The sequence below is a fragment of the Plectropomus leopardus genome, chromosome 17, assembly GCF_008729295.1.
Source record: "Plectropomus leopardus isolate mb chromosome 17, YSFRI_Pleo_2.0, whole genome shotgun sequence".
Classification (NCBI taxonomy): domain Eukaryota; kingdom Metazoa; phylum Chordata; class Actinopteri; order Perciformes; family Serranidae; genus Plectropomus; species Plectropomus leopardus.
This window is the reverse complement of record NC_056479.1, coordinates 23,042,615-23,070,417: the sequence shown is the minus strand read 5'-3', so window position 1 is coordinate 23,070,417 and position 27,803 is coordinate 23,042,615. Positions and strand designations below refer to the sequence as shown.

The 27,803-nt window shown below is 41.3% G+C and overlaps 2 protein-coding genes across 2 annotated transcripts in view; one reads left to right on the top strand and one right to left on the bottom strand.

Annotated features, from left to right (window-relative positions):
* Positions 1–833: 833 nt before the first annotated feature.
* LOC121956507 (rho GDP-dissociation inhibitor 1-like) lies at positions 834–16,997 on the top strand. The gene is made up of 6 exons (XM_042504764.1): positions 834–923; positions 12,266–12,470; positions 13,439–13,522; positions 14,342–14,418; positions 14,572–14,635; positions 15,320–16,997. Exons 2-6 carry the CDS (start codon positions 12,272–12,274, stop codon positions 15,520–15,522), a joined length of 627 nt encoding a protein of 208 aa, XP_042360698.1. The 5' UTR covers positions 834–923; positions 12,266–12,271; the 3' UTR covers positions 15,523–16,997.
* The window catches only part of cdr2l (cerebellar degeneration-related protein 2-like), a 34,099-nt gene continuing 22,236 nt past the window's right edge, over positions 15,941–27,803 (bottom strand). Inside the window, exon 5 of the mRNA XM_042504441.1 lies at positions 15,941–20,046. Coding sequence (XP_042360375.1) covers positions 19,116–20,046 — 931 coding nt within the window. The 3' untranslated portion in view covers positions 15,941–19,115. The remainder of the gene's footprint in view (positions 20,047–27,803) is intronic.

The following is a 27,803-nucleotide window of genomic DNA, read 5'->3' as shown; positions in this document are numbered from 1 at the left end:
AGTATCCCAAGTGGAGATAGTTTTTTAGTGGCATCGCGTCCATTGTATTTGCTGGGCTAAAACTAACGTGTTCACCTGGGTGCTATGTTTGTGTATTTTTTATTTTATTTACTCTAACTATATGTTGTGTTCAATGTAATCGTGATGAAAGTGTTCACCTTTTTTGTTCTTCTTTTTGCAGTACCTCTTATTGTATGCACGCTGTTGTATGTAACCATGATATCTTTTTTTCTTCTGTGTCTTTACTAAAAGCCTTATGAGGGACAGAAAATTGGAAACTAGCAAAAGATATAATTTCTGTATCTGCAACATCAGTTACTTCCAACTTGTTTATACTATGTAAATTCACATTGTCCCTATTAAATAAACTGTATAATAATAATAATAATAATAATAATAATAATAATAAATAAACTTTATTACAGACTCAGTGGTCCAGATAAGAGCAAGACAACACATACAAAAAAGATATAAAAGACACATAGAAGTACCATACACAACATATTCACAATGCAATAAGATCACTTAAAAAAAAAAAAAAAAAAAAAAAGGCTGTATAAATAAAATAAATTAAAAAAAGGCTGATGTAAGTGACTACTGTGCAGTGAAAAATAGGCTTTTGGGAGGCTTGAGGGGAAATATGTGTTGCCTCAGGGAGGTTAAAAATAAAACAATATAAAAAAAAAAGTCACCCACCTGCTAATCCCCTCCTCGGACAAATAAAGAACAGTCCCTTAATATCATGTTTAATTAACAATTATTCATCGTACGTTGACTGACTTTAAAATCTGCTTTTATTTTGAAGGTCGCACGCCGGATGTGGTGCCCGGTCAGCGGCCGTTTAGCTCAGATTTTCCTCCGCCGCTTCACTTCACTCTCACCACCATTCACAAGAGACTGTCTGATCCGCCGGCGGTATAACGGTAAGAGTTGATGAAACACTCGCTAAACTCTTCCTTTAAAGTCGTTCATTTTTTAGCCGGTTAGCGTTCACTTCTGACGTGTTTTAGCGAAGTTAGCAAGTTTTTGGTCACTTGATACGAAAGTATTACCAAGTTAACGGTCACCCGTGAACGCGAGTTAATGAAATGTGTTTGCAAAGAGTCACTTCCTGGCAACTTCCTTTTTTTAAAATTACAGATTTTTATCATCGTTGCTGTAGTGTTGTTGTAAATCAAACTTTTAATTAAATCGATACATCGTTGTAAGTTGTTCGGCGGGCAGTTTGGATCAGAGGTGATCATCATTTCCGGGTGTTGAGCCTGACCTGAGCTGCCAGCGTTAGGTAACTTTTATTAATTGCATTTCATTGTTTACAATTTCTCGCACAATGAGTGGATGTGTTGAGCGGTGGACCAAAAGTTTATTTGAGAGAGTAATTCTTTAAAATGATTTCTGTCATGTGGAACATGAGGATATTTTTTTTGCCACTTCCTGAAACTAACTTGTCTCTTTTTGAATTGGCCTGGAGGGCACACACCTTAAAACAGCCACCATTTTGGCTCTTAATCTTATTTTAAAAAGGCTTTTACAGCCAAGTGCACATAGATTACATCTGCTTAGATTTTAAAGAGCTGCTAGTGACATGTCCCTTAATGTACTTTTTGTGTGTTGGTTAAGCTGTGTGCTCAGCTGAATGCCTGATAAGTGATTTTCTCTAAGAGATCATGCATCTGTGAATCCTCCCTGTTTTTTCCTGTGTGTGTTACAAGTAGCCCTCAGCGTTGTTTTTCCCCTGACCCTCTAGGACTCACTTTCAAATAACACATTTCTGCCGAGGCCATTTACATTTACTTTGTTTCAAACTGAGAATTTGCAGCCTTGCAGTGGCACCGGATGTCCCTTTTGCAGTTTTTGTTTTTTCCTGGTTTGACCTGGTTGAAATCGACAAGGCCCAAAGAGGAAGAATTAACTAAAGATGAACCAGCAGGCTTCATTTTCATTTTTGGTATTTCATTGACATCAGTATAAGCTGCAAATGTGTTTCAAGCAGCTCACAGTAAGGAGGACAAGGGTCAAAACCACTGAGCTGAACCGTCAAATGTACATACGAGCTCATATATAGAAAGTTAAGGTGTGTACATCCTGTTTAGGGAGCTGAAGAGACAAAATACTCTAAATCTGCTGGTTGCAGCTTCACAGTGCTACAGTTTTCAATTTGTCTATTTGATCTCATTCTTGTAGTACTTGCGATTTAGTCTTTTTGTGTTTTTTTGTACGTGTTGTGCAATGTTCGACCTCTCTGAGCCGCCCATGACCAAATCATGTCAGTATCCTCTTCTGTGTTCGTTTAGTGTCACAGGGGAATAGGTGCAGGGCCAGTGTGAGCCTATAATGATCAGCGCTTCTTTCTCACATTGTGTGGTCCTCTTCAGCCTAAACAGCCCCGCCCTCATGAGGACGTCCTCTCAGAAATGATGGCTTCAGTGCCAGAAAGGCCATGCATTTTTAATTTCTTACTCCTGATTTTTACCTTCTAACCCTTGAAACGTTGATAGATTTCAGTGTTCTTGTGCTTGCATCCCGACGCCTTTCACAAGTATTTAAACATTTGAACTTGAGCAAATTGGTTGGCAGGAAATGTCTCAGAAATTGCCAAAATAAAAGTGAAATGTTACAAGGAAATTACCTGAAAATTAGTGTCTATTATTAAAAGAGAATCTTCAGAAAAACATCAAGTAACTAGACATTTTATGAAGAAAACTACATGCTTATTATTATTATAATTATATATTTTAAAATTCAATCACAGAACTAAAAAAAAAAATGTTTATAGTTTTATTTTATATATTTTTTTCAAATAGGTCTTTTCCTGTAGTTTTTTTTTTTGCGTGTGCTAATTTCAGGTAGTTTTCTTGTAATTTTTTTCTAATTTCCTGGTAGTTTTTGGGTCATGACTTGTTTCTCATTTCCTTTTTTTAAATGTTTTTTTGAGAAATCAAGCCTATGCGCTCAGGTTTCAAAGGGTTAATCCCCCAGTTGGTTTAAAATTGGCACGCTTGTTGTTTCCACCCTTGAAGGGAACCTCCACACAGCTGTAATTTTGCATTATGAAGAGTCCGCCACCTCCACCGAGGCTGGTGCCCAGAAGAGGCAGACCCGAATCTGGGAATAAGCCCTGACCTTTCAGCTGGCACCTTGACTATCCCATTCACTCACAACTTCCTGCTGCTGCACGCAGGGATTTCTCACGGCTATTTTTAAAGCTTCCTATTTGTTCTGGTTCTTCCTGGGATAGAGTCAGGGTTTGTTTCTCTCTCTCTCTCGCAGCCACATCTCTCTGTGGCTCAGTTTCTTTGTGATCAGATTAGTCTTCTTTACTGATATAGCAGTTTGTGTGATAGACATCCGGCAAACTTTATCGTGGTTGTTAGAAGGCTCTCGGGCCGATAGCTTTCCACTTAATTATTGTCCACAAGCTTATCAAAGGTTTTCTTTCCTGCTGCTTCTCTAATTTTCATCAGTTTTATTCTACCCTCCTTCATTGTTCCTGTTGAGGTTGCGTTCCCCTCATTGCATCAGCTCTGCCATTGTGCACCACTTCCTCAAAACTTTGGTGTGAGTTGCACTACATCCTCAACCTGGTAGTACCCAGCATGATTTTTATCTACTCATATAGCATTTAGCCAGTGTCCTTTTGCATTAATATCATTGCTGCATCTTTTAAAAAAAGATTGGGTTGAGTTTAGCCTCGCAGGTGGAGCTTTGAGAAAATGAGTAGTGCTTCAGATTTGCACCGTGTGGTTAGGCGCTCAAGAGGATGTGAAATCATCTTGCCTAAAAAAGGAAGTTCGCAGTCATTTCTTGACAGTATAATAACAAAAAAGCCTGGTGCAGGTTTTGACATTTAAGGCAAATTTGCTTGAATAAAAGTAAACTGCTGCTATTTAGTCTCACGTTTCCGGTATGTTTTTAAAGGTTCGTATTGTACTTGGTTTAGTGATTAATTTTATTGTCTCCAAATGAAAAAATAAATCCACAGGTCTTCCAATCACAGCTTCACCATTTGCATTTGTTGTAATATTGTGCACTGTTATCCACTCAGGCAGCTGTCAATTAAAACCTAAATTGATGCAAATGTGAGAAAGTGGGAACGACAAATTAAAAATGATTACCAGGGCTGCTCCTCAAAAAAAAAGGTAAATTACACAAGAATATCAGTCCATCAAAATCAAGCGGCATAAGAAAATATTGTAACACTGAAGTAATGCAGTCATATGTTTTGTGAGTCTGTATCAATTTTTAAAAACTATTGATTTATGTTTTTTTTTACCGATGTAGTCAAATGTTAATCCCTTGCTTAGATTGCACGGAAAGTAGTGCTGTTGTTACAGAGACGGATAAATACAAATACAGACTTTTTTGTATGTAGTGTTATGCTCTAAACACCATGATAGTTTTCCTAAGATTAAATTAGGAAAAATTGTAATAAAAGACTTGCAGCATTGCAGTTTTGAAAATCATAATCAAGATATTGTGTTTTGTATAATATGACCAGATTCTTTGCATCAAACTCTATTCTTATGCATGACATTTTTTTACAAAATAAATGATATATGTATCGATGCTTTTGCTGCATTGAAACATTCCTGAAGGATGTACTAATTTCAGCTCCAGTTGCATTACAACAGTGTCAGAATCAGTTATTTACAACGACCTGAAGAGGGGTCAACAACCAAAATGTCGATTAGAATCAATTATTCTTTGATGAAAAACCGTGGAGGGTTTCACCTATACTTGATCAGCTTTTATCAAAGCCTCGTGATAAAGATACGCTGAAGTGTGGAGAGGCCGGGTGGATAAAGGGACAAATGCAAAGGTCTCTGTGCATGAAAGAGATGAACAGAGGCCGGAGATCAAAGTAGCCATAGATCTGCAGGACACATCATCAATAGAGAGACAAGCCAAGAGCTAAATGTCACTTCTTAAAGGTTGCCAATTCTCAGGTACTTTTAGTCAAGCAACTTTCATCTCCCGTTGCTGTCTCTGAGGAAAATGGTGTGCAGTAATTTAGAGTATTATTCATCAGCTGTAAGACTTCCACTTCTCAAATTATCCATTAAAGTGGCTTGAACTACAAAGCCTCTGTCAGGTTTCATGTTTTTGTGATGTCTGGCTGCCGTATGTCTGCTGCGCTCTAACCTTTGCCACATTGTTGAGAGACTGACCACCAACACCCCTGTATGATCAACGGCATCAGAGAGAGCGCAAAGATCATCAAACAATGCTTTCTTTTGTTTTTCATCCGCTATATATTAATCCTATCCAGCCTCAATTTATTAAAGACCAGATGTGATGCCAGAGATGCATCACTTTCCACAAATGACTGCTGACTAATATTTGTCCAAAAACTAGTTGGCTAAAGATGACCAACTAGTTAACTTATGTTTCAGTGTTATAATTAACTAGTCTAGTCAGGGTATTGTATCAGCTAACCCGCTGAAACCAAATTGGTTTGATCGTTGATTTCTTTGAAATTTACGCGGGGAAAAAGGCAATGACCAACTTGGCAGGAAATGTCCCACAAATTTCAAGAAATTGGTAAAAGGTGAAAGGAAAATGATCACAAAATTAGTCGACATAAAAAGCGTTGGGTGGGGTAAAAAGAACTATATTTATATATATACTATAATTTTATGTTTTAAATTATGTTATATAGAAAAAAAGGTATACATGTGGTTAAAAAAATCGACACCTTTTGGGTCATTTTCCTGTTTTTTAAAAATTTTTTTACTTTTTCTTGTGCTTATTTTTATGTCAACTTTTTTTTTTTTTCCTAATTACATGCTCGTTTTTAGGCCATGTCTTGTGAGGTTTCTCATTGCCTTCTCGGCATGTTTTGAAAGAAATCAAATCAATTTGCACAGTTTCAAAGGGTTAAAAAGGAATACCTCACCTGTGAAATGACCATTTGTGTATCAGTAAACTCATCATGCGTTATGTCGAATTCATGGAGGACACTTTTTTTTTTCTGCTCGTCTCCAAGATGAGCGGAGAATCCAGAAAAGGCAAACATTTTTCATGAATTGAAGTGAATGTCCATGTTCAACAACAGCAAAACTACATCAAAACATTCATTAGCAAACTCACACAACACGTGCGTATAGTTCATGTCTCATTTATCTTGTCATATTCTCAGTTCTTCTCAAATGTGCATTATTTACTAAAACTTATGAGGTAAAACACTTCCGCATAAATACACATCTCACACATGAACGAGAAGCGCCTGTGCGAGAGTGTGCATCTGAACTCCGCTTAACTGAATACATGAGCAGAGTTCAAACACACCGTTATCCGTAAAGTCAGTACTTCCAATGCACACGTGTTTTTCGCTAAAACATTCTGTTTAGAGCAAGTCACAACATGCACAGCTGAGGAGTGTGTCTGGGCAGGTGTGTGAGTTTGAGCCCTGCTGAAGAGGAGCTCGTGCGCATGCTCGGGCACGCTCAGGGGCTGCTGCTCCTGGATGGAAGTGTTGTATATTGTAACATTTTAGCCAAAATGCAGTGTTAGGTCAAATACTGCGCGTATGACTGGATAAATGAGACGTGGATTATACTGCACAAGTTGTGTGTGAGTTTGGAAACCATTTGTGCTGCCATCAGACACCTTTCTCAAGTGTTTTTTGAACCCTGAGCAAAGTTGGTTTGATTTTTTTCAGAAACACGAGAGAAAAAACAGCAATGTGCAATTCAACATGAAGTATCCCGCAAAGTGCAAGAAATTAGATTTAGATTTTTGACTGATTGATACACAAATGGGTGACGTGTAATGCAGCCTAAAAGATAAGGTAAAACATGTTATATAACCCACTTGCACAGTGATGCAGATAATGGTTAACCCCCCCCCACACACACACACACACACACACACACAGACACAGACACACACACACACACACACACACACACAGACACAGACTCACACACACACACACACACACACACACACAGACACACCTCCACTTCATAAAGCCAGCATCATTCCCACAGGGATTCCCCCTCGTTAATTGATTATCTTCAGTAACGTTCGATGACGCTGTCACAGTGAATCTTGATGTGTCACCACTGACACCTCCAAACACTTTCCTGTCCCTGAATGCCTCGTTAGCGTTAATCCCACTTTCTCTAATCTCACTGCTCAGCGGTGTTGCTAAGGAACAGGCCTAAGCTGCTGCCAAGCCCGGTGTGTTTTTGAAACTCTGCTGCTTAGCCCCCGTCAAGCTTTCAGATCAGCCTCCTGTAGCAGAGAGCTGCATGCAGGACGGTGCAGGTGAAGGTTAGGACACTGAGGTGAAGCGGTTGTTTGCATGATCTCATGACCTGTGTGTTGGCTGAACAATGAGAGGGCCTTTTCCTCTCAGATTAGCATGCAGCCAGTTAGTCACAGTGTGCATTGTTTGAGCAGAGTTAGCCAGACAGAGTGTGCATCATTATGAGGGTGGTGATGTCAATATTGTTTAAACTAATCCATTTTACTCAGTGAATGCATGGGCCTTTAATTTGCTGATCCAACAATTTCATTCTCAGTTAAGGTAGCATTTCTTCTTAATCCACCAATGCTTATGTTGGATGATATTGACATGGACAGACTGCAGGGAAGCTGCACTGGGTCATGAATACTAACTGTAGCTACACTGTACAAGGACCATTATGCAGCATGAATCAACACAGTGTTTGTAACTCTCAAAGTTCCATTTAAAATTGCTTCATAAAATGTACTGTTGTTTTGCAACTTCTGCATTTATTTTGGTCATTATATTTCTGATCATCTACTGCCACTGTTACCCACTCTCTCTTGGGATTTCAGTTATTTCCTATAATAGCACAAAGGCAATGATTGACATTTTATATTGATATAGAAATTACACGAGATATTTTACTAGAGGACTGTATGTATTTTTCTGCAAAACCCTTACAGGTGCAGCAGTTTTCAAATGTCTAAACACTAGCAGCAGTTCAGCGCGGGTTCCTGCATATCCTTAAAAGTCTTAAGGCATTGAATTCAACAGGCTAAAAAAAAAATATGTCCATATTAAAATGTCTTAAATCAATCTTTCAGAAGTCTTAGAAATAGTAAGAACAAGGAAATTAAGGTTTTATATATTGTTTTTTTTCATTGCATAGTAAAATCTCAAAATAGTTGGTAAAATTTTATTTTATTATTTTTTAACAATTGGCTGAAAGTCTCGCGTTAATGTCAGTTTTTAGCAGAAGCCCCTTACTTGTCTTTTATGCACTACATTTGTGTGAATTGTGCAGCTCTCCACCAAACGTATGTCTCGTAAGACCGAGCACTTCCTCTCTCTGCGACGGCTCGGTACGTGCGGTCACACAGCAGCCTCCTTGCAGACGAGTAGAGGAAGTAAGAAAACAACCTGTTCATTGATACTTCAAGAATGAAATGATGGCATCGCTGTGTTATCTGCTTTATTTTCCTGTCTCGTCCTCTCTCTGTGCAACGAGAGCTTCTCACTTACTCCATACGACCAGAAACACTGACACAACGCAGCTGATGAGCTATTGGCAGGAAAGGAATTTGTGCTTTTATGAGGGCACAGAGGCCCCATTTGGAAAAACGTTGCTGTGTTCTCAGTTCCTGCTTGGCTAATACCCAACTGTATATGGTTGACACAATAGAGCAGAGAAGGGTGTCAGATAGACAGGCAGAAAGACAAACCAGTTTTTGTGTGTTGTTTTGTGAAGAGTCTGTTTTTCAGTGGTGAGATTTATTGATATTTCTCAGATTGTAAAAAGTGTGCTTGAGTATGACTGACTCGTCTGATTTGTTAGCCTGTCTGTGTTGATTTTTGACCTTTAAAAAAAAAGGGAAATGCAAACTAAAAAGCAACTTGACTAAACTTAGAGACTATTTACACTGAGAAGAAGAAGTTTAGTTTAATTAGACCTTAATGGAGAAGCAGTTTGTTTATCACCATACGTCTTCCTCTTTCACTTGAGGACAGTGATTTTTTTTTTTTTCTGTACACAGATTTAGTCACCTCATTGATCTTCGTGGGTAGTCATTTAACATAACATTTGGATACAGTTTAAGTTTTTTCAGAGCAATAAACCTCTTCTGCAGTTGCTGGGCTTCCTGCTTGGTTGAATTCACTCATACAGGAAGTTGGCTTCTTTCAACATGCACAAGCTGAAAACATGTAGGATGAGATGTTTTTAGGGCGTACTTACTGTGTTCACTGAGAGGAATGTTTTCATGTGCCAAAAAAGTCAGATTCAATTAAGTGGCAACCTCCAGGGCCGGAAAATGAAGCCAACATGGAAGTGCCAAAAAGTGAAGTTCCTCTAATGGCCACGTGTGGTGAGGCTGGTTCTAGAAGCTAATCAACCCAAAAACCCCGACGTTAAAATGCCCGACTTTTACAGCAGAAATAAACATAATAACATTCTGTAACAAAAAAAACCCAACTGTTTTTGTTCTCTGTGGTCCATTTCCCACTTCATGACAACTGCTGAGGAGGGTGATTTTTTTGTATATAGCTCACCTGTTAACATTTTATCAGGCCTATGCTGCGTTCACACGATGGGCGACACAGCAACAACGTCCCAGCTGTAGTAACGTCGTCACAGGCTTTTGTGTGTGTGCTAGTTATATATCTATGCTTATAGTCCACATCTGAGCCCCATTTTAAAATCTCATTGTATCCTGTGTACACCGCAATTTACATAAAGCGAGCACAGCATCAGCTAACTAAGCTGAATAACACAGTGGCTCAGCTAAAAACACCATGTGATTGGTTGATGCTTCACGGTGTCATTGGAGCGCTGAAAGAAGTTGGCAGCTCAGATTTGGTTTTTTAGTGTCGTGCATCAGTTTGTAGCTTTGTGTCACCTTTTTCTGTTGAAAATGAATCGTCGTCTGTTTGCAGCATCAGTCATAGTGTGAGAGCAGCTTTACAGATACACATGATAAAGAGTGGCCAGCTTTGAGTGACACGGTCGTCTGTCTGCTCATAGTGTTCTCAGCCAGATCCACCTCTGCTCCTCCACAGCGCCAGCCTTGCACCCAAAACGCATATCGATGTGGAAATGCCGAATGCTCTGTAAACATTCCCAAATAATGCTATTAACACCCAAATAATACCGGCATATCCCACATCTTAATTAGAAAATGCTTAATTCAGAAAAAGGCCTAATTAGGAATATTCAAACATAAGCAGTTAGCATGACCCATAAATCAAATTCTGAATATTTTCTTACATAACATTACAAAAATATTCATTAAAAATGTAAACATAGCCAATGATAGTAATCATTTCACAATCCATGCAGTTAGTGGTACACCTGCTACCCGTACCATGAGTGGTGCGCTGCTAACTTTTAAAATTCTATTAGCACATCAGATTAAATAATAAGTGAACTTTAGGTGACTGACACCACAGCTAGATGTGCTCGGGGTGACTGCAGATACTTCAAGTTTTACAAGGCATCTAAAAATCAGGCCTTAACTGGTATTATTTCAAAGGATACTTTAATAACACAATAATGACCATTGTTTTCCACATGTTCCACTCTTAAAAATAATTATTTTTTTTCAGTATTGGATGTAGATCATCTAACTTTTTAACTTTGAATTTAAAATAATGTATTATGTTGAAGTCAGTATTTGGGCAAAATTGTCCCTAATAAGTAATTGATGACAGTTATGGGGTTTTTTTTTACCCTTTGGTTTTGCATTATTGTGAATTTGGTCTTAGATTTACTCTAAGTGGCAATAAAATGTCTTAAATCTAACCCTGGTTAACTATGCTTGACATTACTATCAGTTGTCCTAATAACATATTTATGGCTGTGTCAATATCTGCCTGAATCAGGAAATAAAAACTGTAACAACCATGTACTTTGCATTTTGTAAGCGGATATGAAAACAGCTTAAACACCATTAGACCTGTGTTTGTGTGTGTGTGTGTGTGTGTGTGTGTGTGTGTGTGGTGTGTGTGTGTGTGTGTGTGTGTGTGTGTGGTCAGTTCCCTAAGGACTGCAAACAACATACCACACAGAACAAGTATTATTTGAACATTATCATCCAGCTGCCTCTTGGCTTTCGTTGTACAGCCACGCTCAGCATATGTGCACCAGATGTTATTAATGAATTATTTTGTTCTTCACTGCATTTTATGGCCATTTTATGAGTTTTGTTGCACCTCTATGTTCTCATAAAAAATGAGGATGATGTCACTGTTGTGCTGTTCCCTGCTCTGGGTCAGCGTTTTCGCCTCTAATCGGTTGTGACTGTGTGACTGTTGTGACTGTTGTGACGGTTGTGACTGTTGTGACGGTACAGCTGGGTGTAGATGGCCACATAAGCACTGCTGTCTTTCTGTTGTCTGACAGCAGTTTGTGGCGGAGTACAGACACATGAACGAGAAGCCTGGAGCTCAGATAATCATCAGCTTTTTAAGACCACCGGCCTCTGCTGTGTGTCACCGCTGGTTACAGGTCCTGGCTCTTGTCTCTGCTAGTGTGTACATTTTGTGCACTCACATGTGGTTATTTCGGAGCAGACACCGACAAAAACGCAATAAAAACCGTCTCATCTCCATTCAAAAATAATGATAAAGTTACTCGTGTGAGATTGATGTGAGCACCTTATTTTAATTAGGAAACTTTTGCTGTTAAAATAACCCTGCAATCTGTGGTCTAAACTATTCGCAGCAAGGTCTGATAGTAGATTGTCTTCCTTATATTTGTCCGGGGTTTCATATCTCTATTATGCTTCACTCTGTGGAACAGAGTTATAGACAGTAGTGCTTAGGGGTTATGTTGGGCGGTTTTCAATATGTAAATGGGGTATGTGGTAAATGACATCAAGTGCACTGCTTAGGCTACTTTCAGCCCAATACGCATTTTTACCCACAAGAACTTCTGCAAGCTGATATCGGCTAATGCTAATTTTGGGCTGATTATTCGGAGTGTCCCTAATAAACGGCAAACACACAGTAAGAAGACCAATGTGATTAATGATGTTTGCTTCTACATAAACTGCTGCTTTACATTGCTAGAGCCCCACAGGTCAAAGTTCACTGAGGTTTCCCTCTGGATAAGAAGTCTGTAATAATCATCCAGCAGCCAGATGTCTAGTTACCATGTGCTGCCATGCTCCACATGTTAGTCTGATTTCATTAAAACAATGCAAAGCGTAAAAAGGGAAGTGGTCTGTTGTGTGGACTCCCTGATGTCTGTCCTTATTCTGTCATTTTCCTGTTCTCTAACCTCCCTGCTGTCGCTTCTCTTGCTGTTATTAGCAAACCATGGCAGAGGAGGAACCTACGCAAGAGCAGCTGACAGCGTGTGTAGGAGAGGCTGACGACGACGAATCCACCACCAATCCCAACTACAAACCTCCTGCCCAGAAGAGCTTACAGGAGATCCAGCAACTGGACCAAGAGGATGAGAAGCCTGCGCAAGTACAAGGAGGCGCTGCTGGGCAAGAGGTCAAGGTTGTATCAGGTTAGTGATCTCTGTTAACTCTCAGTATCTTCTCGAACATACGCAAATATAACTTCCAAACCAAATTTAATTGGTAATAACTTTTATTTAAATTATATTTTTTTTATTTTTATTTTTATTTTTTTTATATTATGAATTATTATGTTATTTTTAAATATATTACAGAATTTAATGTCAGGTATATCAGGATAGAAGAACCAACAGCACTCATAAACAACATCCAATTAAATGAAATCATCTTTTATATTGCATTAAACATTTGGACAAAATAGTCCTGAACTCTAAGTTATTGATTTTGATTTATGTTTACTTTTCTTCAGATTTGTTTATTATAAAATTGGTCTTATTTATTTATTTTTTCTCCAGATTTTTGGTGATTTTTTTTTAATTATAAAAATCAAAAATCTTTAAAATATACCTTTAAAGAAAACTGCAGATTTGGAAGGCATGTTTTCCTATCAAAAAAATTTGCATTTTGTTCTTCTCTTATAAAATTTTGCATAGAAAATTCTTTTTTTAAGAAAATGGGTTTGGAATGCATGTTTTCTTTTTAAAAAAATGCCAAAATGACCCTGTCAGAAACTATTACATTTCCAAATGTCCTTGAACACATAACTGGGGATGCTAAAATTAAAAAATAAAATTATTTTTGAATAGATTTTGATTGATATGTATGAAAAATGCTGGAAAAGTGGGGCAAGAAAAAAGATATTGGGCAAGGAAAAAAGTCTTTGAAAAGTGGAAAAGTTTTGAAATTTTGTGTGGTAACCCTGTAAATTGTTATTTGTGTGTGAAAAAAAGATCACACCGACTGATTAAATGTTTGAAATGGAAACCATTAGAGTGAAAACAGCATGGTTGATGAGATACTTCCCTTTTTGCACAGGCGAGTTCTCGCAGTATTTCTCTCAGCGGCTGTAAACTGATTATCATAATTTTGGATACTGTTACCTTCTCTCCTGTCTCAGATCCCAACGCCCCCAACATCCAGGTGACGAGAATGACTCTGGTTTGCGATCAGGCTGAGACTCCTCTGGTCCTCGACCTGACGGGTGAGTAGAGCAGACTGGGCCGTTTGTTCTCTGTGACGCTGGGACGGGGACAAAACTCAACAGCAGGTATCTGGAGTGAAAACAGATTATTTATAGTTCACATCTGAAATATTTTTTTACATGAAAGCATAAAGGCCACATTCAGGCAGCTGTCTTTCCTTACAGCAGACTCGCAATCAGCTCTTAGTAACATTAATTATGAACGGTAATCACTCCCGTCCTTGTGTGGAACGATGACCTTCTGCGTCATTAGCACGCTAATTAGTAATGACATGATTCCTGTCTAAGTGGGTTAATGAGCCATTTCCTGATGGCTCTCCTGGCCTCCCTCGGTGGTCACACAAGTGAGCAGGAGAGCTGTGCTCACTGTGCCACCTGGTGGTCAGTGTCATTATCATACGGTGTTGAAACTTGAAATAGTTCTTGACTTTTGAGAATGTGATTCCTCTTTCTTTGGTAAAGCTAAACCATACAGTTCTCACTGTAAAGTAACTCTCAGACTTTATCAGGAAAATACTCTGCTTGCTTTGCTTGAGGGCCACTTTTGCAAAATGACAGGAGGCTAGGGGCCAGTCGCAGCAGCCCTATATATGGTTCTTTGATTTTTAGGAAATTTCTTGAATTTTAGGTAATTTCTAGGATTTTAGGACATTTTTCAGACATTACAGATTTCTGGGATTTAGAATGTTTTTTTAGGATTTTATGACGTGTCCAGGATTTTAGGACATTTCTAGGATTTAAGGGTGTTTCTCAGATTTTAAGACATTTGTAGGATTTTAGGACATTTCTCTTTCATGCTTTGTTGTTCATCCCTTTCAGGTGACCTGATGCAATTCAAGCAGAACCCACTGGTTCTGAAGGAGGGAGTTGAATACAAAATAAAGATCAGCTTTAAGGTGAGAGACTCTGGTGTTTGTCCAACTCAGGACTCCTTTCTGTTTGTGGTCTCAGACTGTTGGAGACGTGATGATGTTACTGCAGCTGCAGTGAAATATTTTTGTCATGGGAAGCTGTTCAGCAGGATATGATTTGCATTTTGCTTTTTGCAGGTCAACAAGGAAATTGTGTCAGGCCTGAAGTACGTTCAGAACATATTCAGGAAAGGAATAAAAAGTAAGGCTGCCTCAGTTATTTAATCTCTGCAGTTCCTAAGGTGGATTTTTAAATGTCATGTAAAGTAGCGTCCTTTGTCTTAAAGGGACAGTTCACTCCTAAATCTAAAATATGCAATTTTCCTCTTAACCGTGCTGCTATTTACCGGTGTAGATTGTTTAGGTGTGTGTTGCAAAGTGTTGGAGATTTCACCCATAAAGAAGACAGCGTTAATGTTTACATTCTGCACTGTCACAAGCATGGGCCCAATCTGGAAACAATTACAAGAAAAAGTTACAAGAATATTGCCTAAAAATAAGTATAAGTGAAAAAAAAAGAAAAGAAAAAAATGGAGAAAATCACCCTTAAAGAAAATTAAATAATGATAATGTCTTTTTTCAGTTTTATGGACATTTCCTCCCACGGCTGTTTTTCAGATACTTTCCTTCTTACCCTTAAAATTTGTTTTTTCAGTTTTTAAGATATTTCTTATTAAGTTGCTCAATATGTTTTTCCCCCTTTTTTTAAGAAATCAAATCAATTTTCTCACTTGTCAGAGGTTTAAATGCTAATGAAAAGCATCTAAATGCAGCAGAAGAAAACTGATATTGCTCCAGGTGTTGAAGGGTTAATGCTACTTTTGCTCAGTCTGAAACTGAGGATGTCTTCAAGAAGCAACTCGTTTCCTTGTGTACTAATTTACAGTTGACAAGTCGGAATACATGGTCGGCAGCTACGGGCCCAGACCAGACGAGGAATACGACTTCTTCACCACCATGGAGGAGGCACCCAAAGGGATGCTGGCCCGCGGCGCCTACAACATCAAGTCCAAGTTCACCGATGACGACAAACATGATCATCTCTCCTGGGAGTGGACCCTGAATATCAAGAAAGACTGGAAAGATTGATTCCTCCTCGACATTTTTCATCGTCATCTTTCTTCTTTCCCGCTTTCTCCCTCGCTTCTCTTTTTTTTCCCTGTCATTCCATTATTTCTGTCTGGATCACGTGTTGATTTCAGCTTTTGCTCTCTCCGTCCATCGACAACTCGCTCTTACAGTTTCATTTTTCTAAAGTCCAATCACTTCATCATTCCTCACATTGTGACGTTTCCATTTGTTTGCACCGTTGCTGTTAAGTATTAAATCTTTAAACATGGAGAAAGCAAACAATGTGCACAATCCAGATTTTGCTGTTCATTTATAAAAGAAAAAAAATCAAGTAAAAAAAAAAAAAAAAAGTAGTATATTCTCGGTTATAAAATTTAGCGCTTTCTTGTCTTCCCCCTTTTCATTCTTATCTGTTTTTTCAGATTGTTTTGTACAATTGCCGTGATCTGCCTTGGAAAGCGTTGTGCAGGAAGCAGTAGTGCTGTATGTATGTGGCCACAATCATTGCTGGACACAACTCTTGGACGCAGTCCTCCTAAAGCCTTTGAGCAGATTATCTGTACCAGGGTCTAGGTAAATTATTTGGAATTCAGGCCACGTCTTTTTTTTTTCCAAATGATTTAGCACCCTGCAAAGTCTACTGAGAGAACAGGGGAAACAGAATTACCTCGAACCCCGTGTGGCTGCAGGTGTGGCTGTTCCTCTCCTGATCAGGGTTTTCTGGCAGTGTTTTTAGCAGCCATGTGGCCTTAACAAGTAAAAAATAGACAACCTAATTGAGCCATTTGCCTTCAGATTATATTTGCCAGACCATCATGTGAGCCTGTTTTTAACAATACTTGTAATACATGGACAAGGAATCGGGACTAAGGACTTTTAACACCTTTTATTTTATCAGGTTTGATGATTTGTAAAAGCCAGTACATGTTGATGTCGATCATATTAGCTCTATTTACAAACATCAATGTAGTTTCTAAATATCAGTTAAATGAATTTTTAGATCATTTACAGCTGTAAATAAGAGTCCAGGTTGTGCTAATGGCTTTTTGTCACCCCGTGTCCTCTCTAGTCCCTGAAGTCCCCGTACAACCAGAGTGTCCACGAACTGCTCACCTAGTATTACTCAAAATACCAATGCTGACTGTGCCTCCAGTCTCTTACAACCACATGCTGCTCCTGCTGACTCGGCGGCACTCTGTGCTCAACATCAGTGAGGTGAAACGTTGTCTGTAATTGACTTCCGAACCAGTATAGAGACATCAGTCCCCCAACCAGACGTCAATGGGTAACACATCCTGCCATATAAAAGCTTTTTTATACACTCCAGAAGCATGGGAATGAAGTCTGTTGCGGCAGCTTCGTTCAGCTCTCGTGTCACGGACTGGGGTTTTGGTTGTCTGTTTTTCTGCAGGTTGGGTTTGATTCAATATGTGCTACTTGTATTACCTTCAGTTTACTGATCTCCTGTGTTCACATTAAAGTGTTCAGATTGAGTCTGCTTGTGTCCTGTTGTTTTATTCAACTGCTGTAAGATTTGATTTGTTGCCTCCCTGAGCACTTAAAGGGAAACTTTGGTATTTTTCCAACCTTGACCCTTCCTTTCCCCATCTTTTTGTGTCTAGACTAACGGCAGGTTCAAACCGGACACAGAAGCATCCCAACGTGTTAACTGTTGCTCAGCCATCCGTCTGCAGTTGCCCTGCCTTTCACACCAGAAGCGCATTTCTCCACGCCACGTCCGCACGCTCTAATCTCGTAGAGAGCTCTACCCCTGCTTGCTTGTGAGTCTGTGCATGTGTGTCTGCTTGTCTGTCTTTCGCTCTGTTTAGACACAACCAACAAATACATGGAGGAAATGGATGCTTATTTTATCATTTATATTATGTCTAGTATCGCCTTAAGATTATTCATAACAGATTATTTGTGTGCTTTCCTAACATTTTTGCTCGTGGCTTAAGGAAAAAATAGACTAGATGCTGAAAATATCGCTGCAAATTGTGAGCTGGCCGTGGAATATGGAGTAAGGGTCCTCAGCGGTCCAGTGTGAACAGCCACATTGATTCACATGGGTGCTTAAAGGAAAAGGGTAATACTCTTTTGAAAATAGGCGATTTGTAGCACTTTACGTCCAGTGTGAACCCGGTGAAGTTTTTTAAAAAATTGCTCCAGTATTGGTGAATCAGGCTGCGGTCAATAGTCCGCCGTCAATGTACAGCCACTAAAAGTGCTTGTTCTTGTAGCCGACAGGCTCAGATTGTCATAAGTTTCTGACAACATTACAGAAAAGACCCTTATCCTGTGTTTTTTAGTGTGTCTCGCTCAAAGAGAAGTATCCCTCTGAAATCTGGTGGAATTTTCCACACTGTCCAAATCGGCTAAATATTCAGCTATAATGTTGTGTTGGAGTACACAAAGTGTAGTTTAGTGTTGTCTTAAAGATTTTCAAACTCTTCTTGGCACTCCACATTTCCACCATGGGTTTCCTGCAGAAAGTCACCTTTTGCGAGATTTAAGAACGAGACTTCTCGAGTGAGACTTGGTCATAATAACAAACAAACCAAGTACTTTTAGTGGATATTAAATGATGGTGCAAAATCACCCGCAGGGATTTCGTTGTACATTGTGTCGCTGCTGTGGCTGCAGAGATCTCTCTTAATACAGGACCAATTTAAAAAATTGTCTTGGTTTCCCACATAGACACAAAAATGTTGGAAAATAGGTTCCAGGTGGAAAAATGGCAGCTTCCCTTCCACAGTAAAGAACATGGTCGATAAATTTCTAAATTTAATCAACAGAAAACATCGTTAATGGTATACTACAAGAACATCGTTGACAATGTGGCAGCACAGCGTAGAACTGATAATGCTGAAATGATCAAACGAATCCCTGAAATGGCAACCACTCCCCTGCGGCTTGTAATGCATGCTGTAAAAACACCACAGAGGCATTCTGGCCTCATCTCCTTCACCACATAAGTTACAATGAAGCATTTACGAAAACAACACTGAACACACAGTACACTTTGGCAGCTATCTGGAGGGATTTGTGCCATCAAACAAAATGCACGCAGTCAAATATCTGCTGCATTTTAACCGACCTCAAGCTGGTCTGAAGCTTGTATGATTTAGTTTAAACCTGCTTTTAAAGACTTATTTAGCACTTAGTGTTTATTAGACAAATGCATGCTTCCAATGCAGTGAATAGTTTCAAAGCCAATGGCTGTTTTTTTTTTTTTTTATATTATTTGGCTTAAGTATTGTTTTTCTTAAATAAAAAATAATAAATCATCTCTGCATCAGGACATCTCAGTTAAATACTACATCACACACTAGACCGTCCTAAGAAACAAAACTCCATTCGATATTTTTCGGTTATGATCAATCAGAAAAAGGCATTTCATCCACGTCACTGATCTTCAATCCATATAGTCAAATATAACATTTGGCAGTTTCATCAGTCTCCATCGCTAATGTGTCGTTAATCACCCGGCTCCATGACTACAGGCATCCATGAGTCAGGACTGGTGAAATGCAGAACAAGAAGCCTTCAAAACAGCGAGGTAAATTAAAAGTTGTGCAGTCACTGTTTTCAGTGCACGTAGCAGCTCCATCTCATTTGTGACTCTTTCTGCTCTTAGTGGAGTTCATGTCACTCTTCGTCTTTTGCAGGCGGGAGAAGATCTCTTTGAAGAGGGCCTTGTACTCCGGCGTGTTCTGGCTGAGCCGTTTGTCCACCTGCTCCACCTGCCTGCTGATTCCCTCCAGCGCCTCCGGGGTGGACGGAGTTTGAGGGGGCGTGGGAGGGGTGGCGACAACCCCTGATGTTGAAGGCCCAGCGCAGACCATGCTGTACTCCTTCATGGAAGGATCTCTGGAGACGGGTCTTGACGTCTGCACCTCGGCGTGGCACAGGCTCTCCTCATGACGGCGACACTTCCCCAGCAGCTCCTCATACTTCTCCAGCAGAGCGTGGTACTGCTCATCCACCTCCCGCAGGATGGACATGCCACGTTTGCGCACCCCATTGGCATGGAGCGCGTAGCTGCCCTGACGCCTACCTGAGGCGTCCCGGGCTGAGATGGCGTTCAGAGCTGTGTCGCTGCAGCTCTTCCTCACCGGGCCTCCCTGCTGCCCTGTGCCCCCTGCCTCGCCTCCTTCGCCTCCCTCCTCCTGCACGATGCCCTCCTCTGGGGTGTCTGTCTCAGGGCCATTGCTGAGCAGCGTCTCTAGGCCGTCTTCCATGCCCCCAATCAGACACACCCTGGACTTCCTGAGCTGCTGCATCTCCTGGAGCTCAGCCTCGAGCTCCTGGACCCGCAGCTGGCAGCCCTCTGCTCCTAAAAGACGCTGTTCCAGACGCTCAAACTCCTGCAGCACAGTGGCACACTCCCGCTCAGCGCCCTCCCTCTGGGAACGCTCTGTGGCTACAGCTGAGCGCAAAGAAGAGACGATGTCCCTCAGGCGCTCATTCTCCTCATCTACTGGCCGTCGCTCAGCCAAGTCCACACTGCCCGGGTTGGCCAACAGGAAGCCATCTTCGTATCTGATGAAAAGAGGTGAGACACCATTAGACAATTTCTTATATATATTTCACAACTGTACAACCGTACAACCAGTGCATTAATCCATTAATGCAGTCCATTCAAGACTGCTAAGTCCATTCATTTTTTGGCTTTTGCCTTTATTTGAGACAGGACAGATATAGCATGAAAGGGGGAGAGAGAGAGGGGATGACATGCAGCAAAGGGCTGAGGAAGGAATCAAACCTGCAGCCATTGCAGCGAGGACCTCTGTACATGTGACGCCCACCCTACCAACTGAGCTAATGGGCCATGGATGTATTATAAGGAAGTCCTGGGTGCAGAACTTGAACAGTTTTTTTTTTCCAAACAACCTTGGCATTTTTTTTTTTTTTTTTGGACAAACTAATCGTGATGTTTTTTTAACAATTTATTTCAACATACTATTGTATGGCCTTATTTTGACATACTACACTCACTTTTTCCTAATGCTATATGAGTTTCATGACAGTTTTTGGACATACTATTCCATAACTAACATTTTTTTGGACATACTGTACCATGACTTTTTTAGCAGTATGTTTGACGAGATACTATAAATTTTAAATTTTTATTTTTATTTATGTTTTATTTATTTTTTAAAATACTATACTAAGACTTATCTCCACATACTATACCATGACTTTTTAAAGCACCTTTTATATGGGTATACTGTGATGCTTAACATAGTATGACATAGGTCTGTTAGTTAAATCCTACATACTATAGCAGGATAACCTTTAAAATTATTTTGACATACCATACTATGACTTTTAAATAAGACGGACCATACTATCACTTTTTTGTGTCATAGCTGCAAAGTGTCTGGAGGCTTGGCTCAGTGGGTAAATCACATGGTTTGTGTGCATGAGGTTACTGGTTCAAGTCTTACCTCCAACAGATGATATTTGACTTTTATAGCATAAATAAAATAAAGTATTGCCTGCTATATGTCTGCTCTGCTGATATAAGTCATCGATGATGCACCTTGCATTGAACACTTTAAACTGTTAAAGAATACACAATTGTCTCCCCCTCTCCTGAATTTTTTCCCTGCAACGAACTTCATTGATTATCAGCCTGACTCATATATCAGTCAAGTTTTTGACAAATGTCTCTGCTTGCTGAGCTAAAGGGAACATCGAAAACACATGGAGTATCTGGAGGTTTAGCTCAGTGGTTAACTCTGGTGGTTAGTGTGCCAGAGGTTGCTGGTTCAAGTCTGATCTGGGACTGTTGAATTTTAAAGTTGGGTTTAGAGACAGGAAGGACAGCCAAGAGACAGGAATTTGGGGGAAAGACAAGAAGTGAAGAGACAGGAAAATCAGTAAAGGTAAAGACAGTTGGGTTGTGGGATAAGAAGGACAGTCAAGAGACAGGAAGTTGAGGTGAGAAACAGGAAGTTGGGTTGAGAGACAGGAAGGTTAATCAAGTTACAAAAAGTGAAGTTGACAGACAGGAAGTTGAGTGAAGGTAGAAGATGGTGGTAGAAGATGAGAGTATAAGAGGTGAAAATAGAAATGAGAACAGTTTAAGTAGAAATTAAGGGACTGTATTAGGAAAGTGGCAGAGTAGTGAGGCAGGAAAGTCAGGAACATAGCACGACACAACAATGCCGTATGGCCCTTATATCAGCAGAGCAGACAGATATATCAGCTCATATTTTATTTTCATTTATGTAATAAAATATAATTTGGCTGTAGATTCATACAGTTTAGACACTGATTGTGATATGCAGAACAAATGAAACCATGTAAAGTTGAGTTATATATCATTTTGGCAAATAAACCAGGTGAAGTTGTCCCGAAACAGGTAAAACCAGTATCGGCAGATGCGTCTGTCGAAATCAAGAAATATCGGCCTGATTCATATATCAGTCAAGTTTGATAGACGTCACTGCCGATACTGAATTTTGCGCTTCAACACCATATGACCCTTATATCAGCAGAGTTGACAGATATATCAGCCAATATTTTATTTTATTTTATTTATGCAATAAAGTATAATTTGGCAGTAAATGCATAGTGTCCAGACACTAACTGTGATATGCAGAACAAATTAAAGCACGTAAAGTTGAGTTATATATCGTTTTGGCCAATAAATCAGGTGAAGTTGTCCCAAAACAGGTAAAACCAGTATCGGCAGATGCGTCTGTCGAAATCAAGAAATATCGGCCTGACTCATATATCAGTCAAGTTTGACAGATGTCACTGCCATACTCAATTTTGCACTTCAACACCACATGACCCTTATATCAGCAGAGCTGACAGATATATCAGCCAATATTTTATTTTATTTATGCCAATGTCAAAATAAAATCTGAGATAATTTAGAAACTGTAATGTGATAACATACTTTGTCCATTAGAGATTACAGACATAGTTTAATATTCAGGTGTACGGTACTGTCACCTGTACTTTCATAAAGTGAAAACTCTATTTTCCCTGCTAAGAAAATTAGTAGTTAGTTTAATGCATTAGTTATGCTGTAGACAGACATCACTGCTAATTTTGAATTCTACAATTATAATACATCACCTACTCTGAGCGGGGCGCGATCTCACGATCTCCGGATCATTGACCGCTTTCTTAAACCACTGACCCAAACGTCATTTTGTCAGGAGAGTGTTTTCGACGGTCTTGACATCAGTCTTTGAAATTCCCGGATAAAGTTTGGTCTTACAACCTGAAACAGTCTTTCGGCCCGTTTCCCACAGCGCGCGTCAGGAGCGCGCGATGTCAGCCTCGCCGGGCAGCAGCGCGTGTCATGCTTGTGGTGTTTACACGTGCAGCCTTGTTGCAACGTCGCTGCCCGTTGCTATTCGTATTGTATTTTCATATTTATAAGCACGATTTCCTCTCATTTATGACGTTTTGCAAATTCTCGCACAGCCAACAACCTGGTCCTGTAAAAGTTTCAAAATAAAATGCGTTGTATCAGCAACTGATAGGATTCTGTCCACAGGGACACTGTCAGAGGACTTTTGTTTTAAAAGGGTAACAGGGAAGTTGGAGTAAAACAGCCGTGTTTGTATTTCCTGATGTCTGTGGCAGAGAGACTCTTAAACCGCAGTAAAACGCGGTATAGAGTCAATATAATCACCAAAACATCATCTTTAATGTCTGTTTCTGCTGACACGCGCGCGTCATGCGTAAAAAAATACGCGAGCCACCGTTTCTCTATATGTGCTGCAGCTGACACGCAGCTCAGGCGGACAGTGTGCACGCTCTAACTTGATATCATCGGCGTCTTATATTCATTACAATTAACTTTGATGACATCTGCAGACCAAATTGCCCCTCGGGCACAGTAAAGACTTCTTCTTCTTCTTCTTCTTCTTCCTTTTGAGATTCTTCTCTGGGAAGCCGCCTGTAAAACTTACCTGCCCTATATAAGATTCAAACTCAACATTCCAAATAGTTATTTTTGCTTTAATATTAATTCATTCATTCATTCATTTACATGAAATATTCATGGGTTGGTCTACAAATGATGTACACCAAGATGACGTATTAATGTGCCCCCCCAGTGTGATCTAGTGGGCACTGGGAGTACTATATCATGTGAAATATCTCACTCCAGGGTCCAAACTCCTTGTGTGCATTATCCGACTTTCACAGAAATGCGAAAAAACGACTGCTTTAGCTGGAGTTCACCAGTACCCAGACATATGTGGGAGTGCGAGGGCCCTTTCATCACAGCATGCAGCTTTGATTAATTTTTTGTAATTCTATTTTGTACGATATACTAGACTACTGCTTTTTAAATGTCATTTTTGACTTTAGGCTATACTATGACATTTTTATGCCATTTTGGATGACACACAATACTGTGACTTTTTAATTGGAATTTTGGACGACATATACTATTACTGTTTTAGGCTAATTTGGTCAACATTTTTACTATGACATTTCTACTCCATTTTGGAAGAAATCCTGTACTATGGCATTTCTAAGTCGTTTTGGATGATATACCATACTATTATATTTTATGGTATTTTGAATGACATACTACACTATGTCTATTTTACGCTATTTTGGATGACACATAATACTGTGACTTTTTTTTTTTATACTTTTCTGGACCACATACTGTACCATTTATGCATCTTTGGACAAGAAATGACCTTTGCATGCCATTTTAGATGACATACTGTGTTATGAATTTTTATTGCAGTTACAGATGATATAATTTACTGTGACTTTTTTGTGGAGCTCAGCACAGGTTAAAGCAGAAAGATGACTGACAAACACATCTGGTGTCCTCTCTTTTGCTTTCAGCTGTCATTTGAGGAATAATCATCGTGGTGTCCTCCACCACATTCCCCTCCAGTAGCACTTTTCTGAGCAGTGGATGAACTCATCACGTTCCATCCTCTTCACATCCAGATCCTCAGCTCTCTCTTTATCGCATCTTATCCCACCATGTCTCCTTTCATCACCACTACTTCCACCACCAGTGTCTAAACCTCAGGCGGGGTTCTCTTCTAAAAGGTATGTCTCACAATATGGTCTAATTGCCAAAGACTCGTCAAATTTCTCATACTTCTCATTCTGCATAATATAGCATGTTGAAAAAAATGACCGAAAATGCAAGGCAAAAATGTCAAAAAATGCCATGTTCTAAAAACAGCTAAAAACAACTGAAAACCATCTAAAATAATGTGCCAAAGCATGCAATAGTATAGAATGCTGCAAAAACATCCAAAAACACAAAAATATAGCATGTTGAAAAAATGACCGAAAATGCAAGGCTATAGTATGGCAAAAATGTCAAAAAATGGCATGTTCCAAAAACAGCTAAAAACAACTGAAAACCATCTAAAATAGCATGCCAATACATGCCATAGCATAGAATGTTGCAAAAAAAAAGCCCAAAACAGCATTATATAGCATGTTGAAAAAAAGGACCGAAAATGCAAGGCTATAGTATGGCAAAAATGTCAAGAAATGCCATGTTCTAAAAACAGCTAAAAACAACTGAAAACCATCTAAAATAACGTGCCAAACAATGCCATAGCATAGCATGTTGCAAAAACATCCAAAAACACAAAAATATGGCATGTTGAAAAAATGACTGAAGATGCAAGGCTATAGTATGGCAAAAATGTCAAAAAATGGCATGTTCGAAAAACAGCTAAAAACAACTGAAAACCATCTAAAATAACATGCCAATGCATGCCATAGCATAGCATGTTGCAAAAAAGCCCCAAACAACATGATATAGCATGTTGAAAAAAATGGGGAAGGAGCCTGAGCTGGTGCGTGAGGTTGAGAAGTTCCGACTAGATATAGTCGGCCTCACCTCGACGCATGGCTTGGGCTCCGGAACCAGTCTTTCTCGAGAGGGGATGGACTCTCTTCCACTCTGGAGTTGCCACTGGTGAGAGGCGCCGGGCAGGGGTGGCAATACTTATTGCCCCCCGGCTCGGCGCCTGCACGTTGGAGTTTACGCCGGTGAATGAGAGGGTAGCCTCCCTCCGCCTTCGGGTTGGGGGACGGATCCTGACTGTTGTTTGTGCCTATGGTCCAAACAGCAGTTCAGAGTATCCACCCTTTTTGGAGTCCTTAGAGGGGGTGCTGGAGAGTGCTCCTTCTGGGGACTCCCTCATTCTGCTGGGGGACTTCAACGCTCACATTGGCAACGACAGTGAGACCTGGAGGGGTGTGATCGGGAGGAATGGCCCCCCCGATCTGAACCCGAGTGGTGTTTTGTTATTGGACTTCTGTGCTCGCCACAGATTGTCCATAACGAACACCATGTTCAAGCATAAGGGTGTCCATATGCGCACTTGGCATCAGGACACCCTAGGCCGCAGTTCAATGATCGACTTTGTAGTCGTATCGTTGGACTTGCGGCCGTATGTCTTGGACACTCGGGGTGAAGAGAGGGGCGGAGCTGTCAACCGATCACCACCTGGTGGTGAGTTGGCTCCGATGGAGGGGGGAGGACGCCAGTCAGACCTGGCAGACCCAAACGCATAGTGAGGGTCTGCTGGGAACGTCTGGCAGAGTCTCCCGTCAGAAGGAGCTTCAACTCCCACCTCCGGAAGAGCTTCGACCATGTCCCAGGGGAGGCTGGGGACATTGAGTCCGAGTGGGCCGTGTTCCGTGCCTCCATTGCTGAGGCGGCCGACCGGTGCTGTGGCCGTAAGGTGGTTGGTGCCTGTTGGGGCGGCAACACCCGAACCCGCTGGTGGACACCGGCGGTAAGGGGTGCCGTCAAGCTGAAGAAGGAGTCCTATCGGACCTTCTTGGCCTGTGGGACTCCGGAGGCAGCAGACAGGTACCGACAGGCCAAGCGGAGTGCAGCGGCGGCGGCGGTCGCCGAGGCGAAAACCCGGGCATGGGAGGAGTTTGGCGAGGCCATGGAAAACGACTTCCGGGCGGCTTCGAAGAGGTTCTGGACCACCATCCGGCGTCTCAGGAGGGGGAAGCAGTGCTCCGTCAACACTGTGTATGGTGGCGACGGGGCGCTGCTGACCTCGACTCGGGACGTTGTGGATCGGTGGAAGGAATACTTCGAAGACCTCCTCAATCCCACCGACACGCCTTCCGTTTGGGAAGCAGGGCCTGGGGACCCGGGGGTGGGCTCCTCTATCTCTGGGGCTGAGGTTACCGAGGTGGTCAAAAAGCTCCTCGGTGGCAGGGCCCCGGGGGTGGACGAGGTCCGCCCGGAGTTCCTCAAGGCCCTGGATGTTGTGGGGCTGTCGTGGCTGACACGACTCTGCAACATTGCGTGGACATCGGGGGCAGTGCCTTGGACTGGCAGACTGGGGTGGTGGTCCCTCTTTTCAAGAAAGGGGGACCGGAGGGTGTGTTCCAACTACAGGGGGATCACACTCCTCAGCCTCCCTGGTAAGGTCTATTCGGGGGTACTAGAGAGGAGGGTCCGCCGGATAGTCGAACCCCGGATTCAGGAGGAGCAATGCGGTTTTCGCCCCGGTCGTGGAACTGTGGACCAGCTCTGGACCCTTGAGGGTGCTTGGGAGTTTGCCCAACCAGTCCACATGTGCTTTGTGGACTTGGAGAAGGCATTCGACCGTGTCCCTCGGGGAGTCCTGTGGGGGTTCTCTGGGAATATGGGGTTTCGGACTCCCTGATACGGGCTGTCCGTTCCCTGTATGACCGGTGCCGGAGCTTGGTCCGCATTGCCGGCAGTAAGTCGAACTCGTTTCCGGTGAGGGTTGGACTCCGCCAGGGCTGCCCTTTGTCACCGATTCTGTTCATAACTTTTATGGACAGAATTTCTAGGTGCAGCCAGGGTGTTGAGGGGGTCCGGTTTGGTGACCTCAGGATTAGGTCTCGCTGCTCTTTGCAGATGATGTGGTCCTGTTGGCTTCATCGGGCCGCGACCTTCAGCTCTCACTGGATCGGTTCGCAGCCGAGTGTGAAGCGGCTGGAATGAAAATCAGCACCTCCAAATCCGAGACCATGGTTCTCAGCCAGAAAAGGGTGGCGTGCCCCCTCCTGATCGGGGATGAAGTCCTGCCCCAAGTGGAGGAGTTTAAGTACCTCGGGGTCTTGTTCACGAGTGAGGGAAGGATGGAACGGGAGATCGACAGGCGGATCGGTGCGGCGTCTGCAGTAATGCGGACTCTGCACCGGCCTGTCTTGGTGAAGAGGGAGCTGAGCCGAAAGGCAAAGCTTTCGATTTACCAGTCGATCTTCGTTCCTACCCTCACCTATGGTCACGAGCTTTGGGTAGTGACCGAAAGAACAAGTACAATCGCGGGTACAAG

Bases quoted from the DNA above. Each gene is read 5' to 3' on its own strand.
- LOC121956507 (XM_042504764.1), top strand. From the start codon at position 12,272: ATGGCAGAGGAGGAACCTACGCAAGAGCAGCTGACAGCGTGTGTAGGA. The intron at 12,471-13,438 runs GTTAGTGATCTC...CTCCTGTCTCAG, and splicing joins AGAGGTCAAGGTTGTATCAG to ATCCCAACGCCCCCAACATC. The intron at 13,523-14,341 runs GTGAGTAGAGCA...CATCCCTTTCAG, and splicing joins TCTGGTCCTCGACCTGACGG to GTGACCTGATGCAATTCAAG.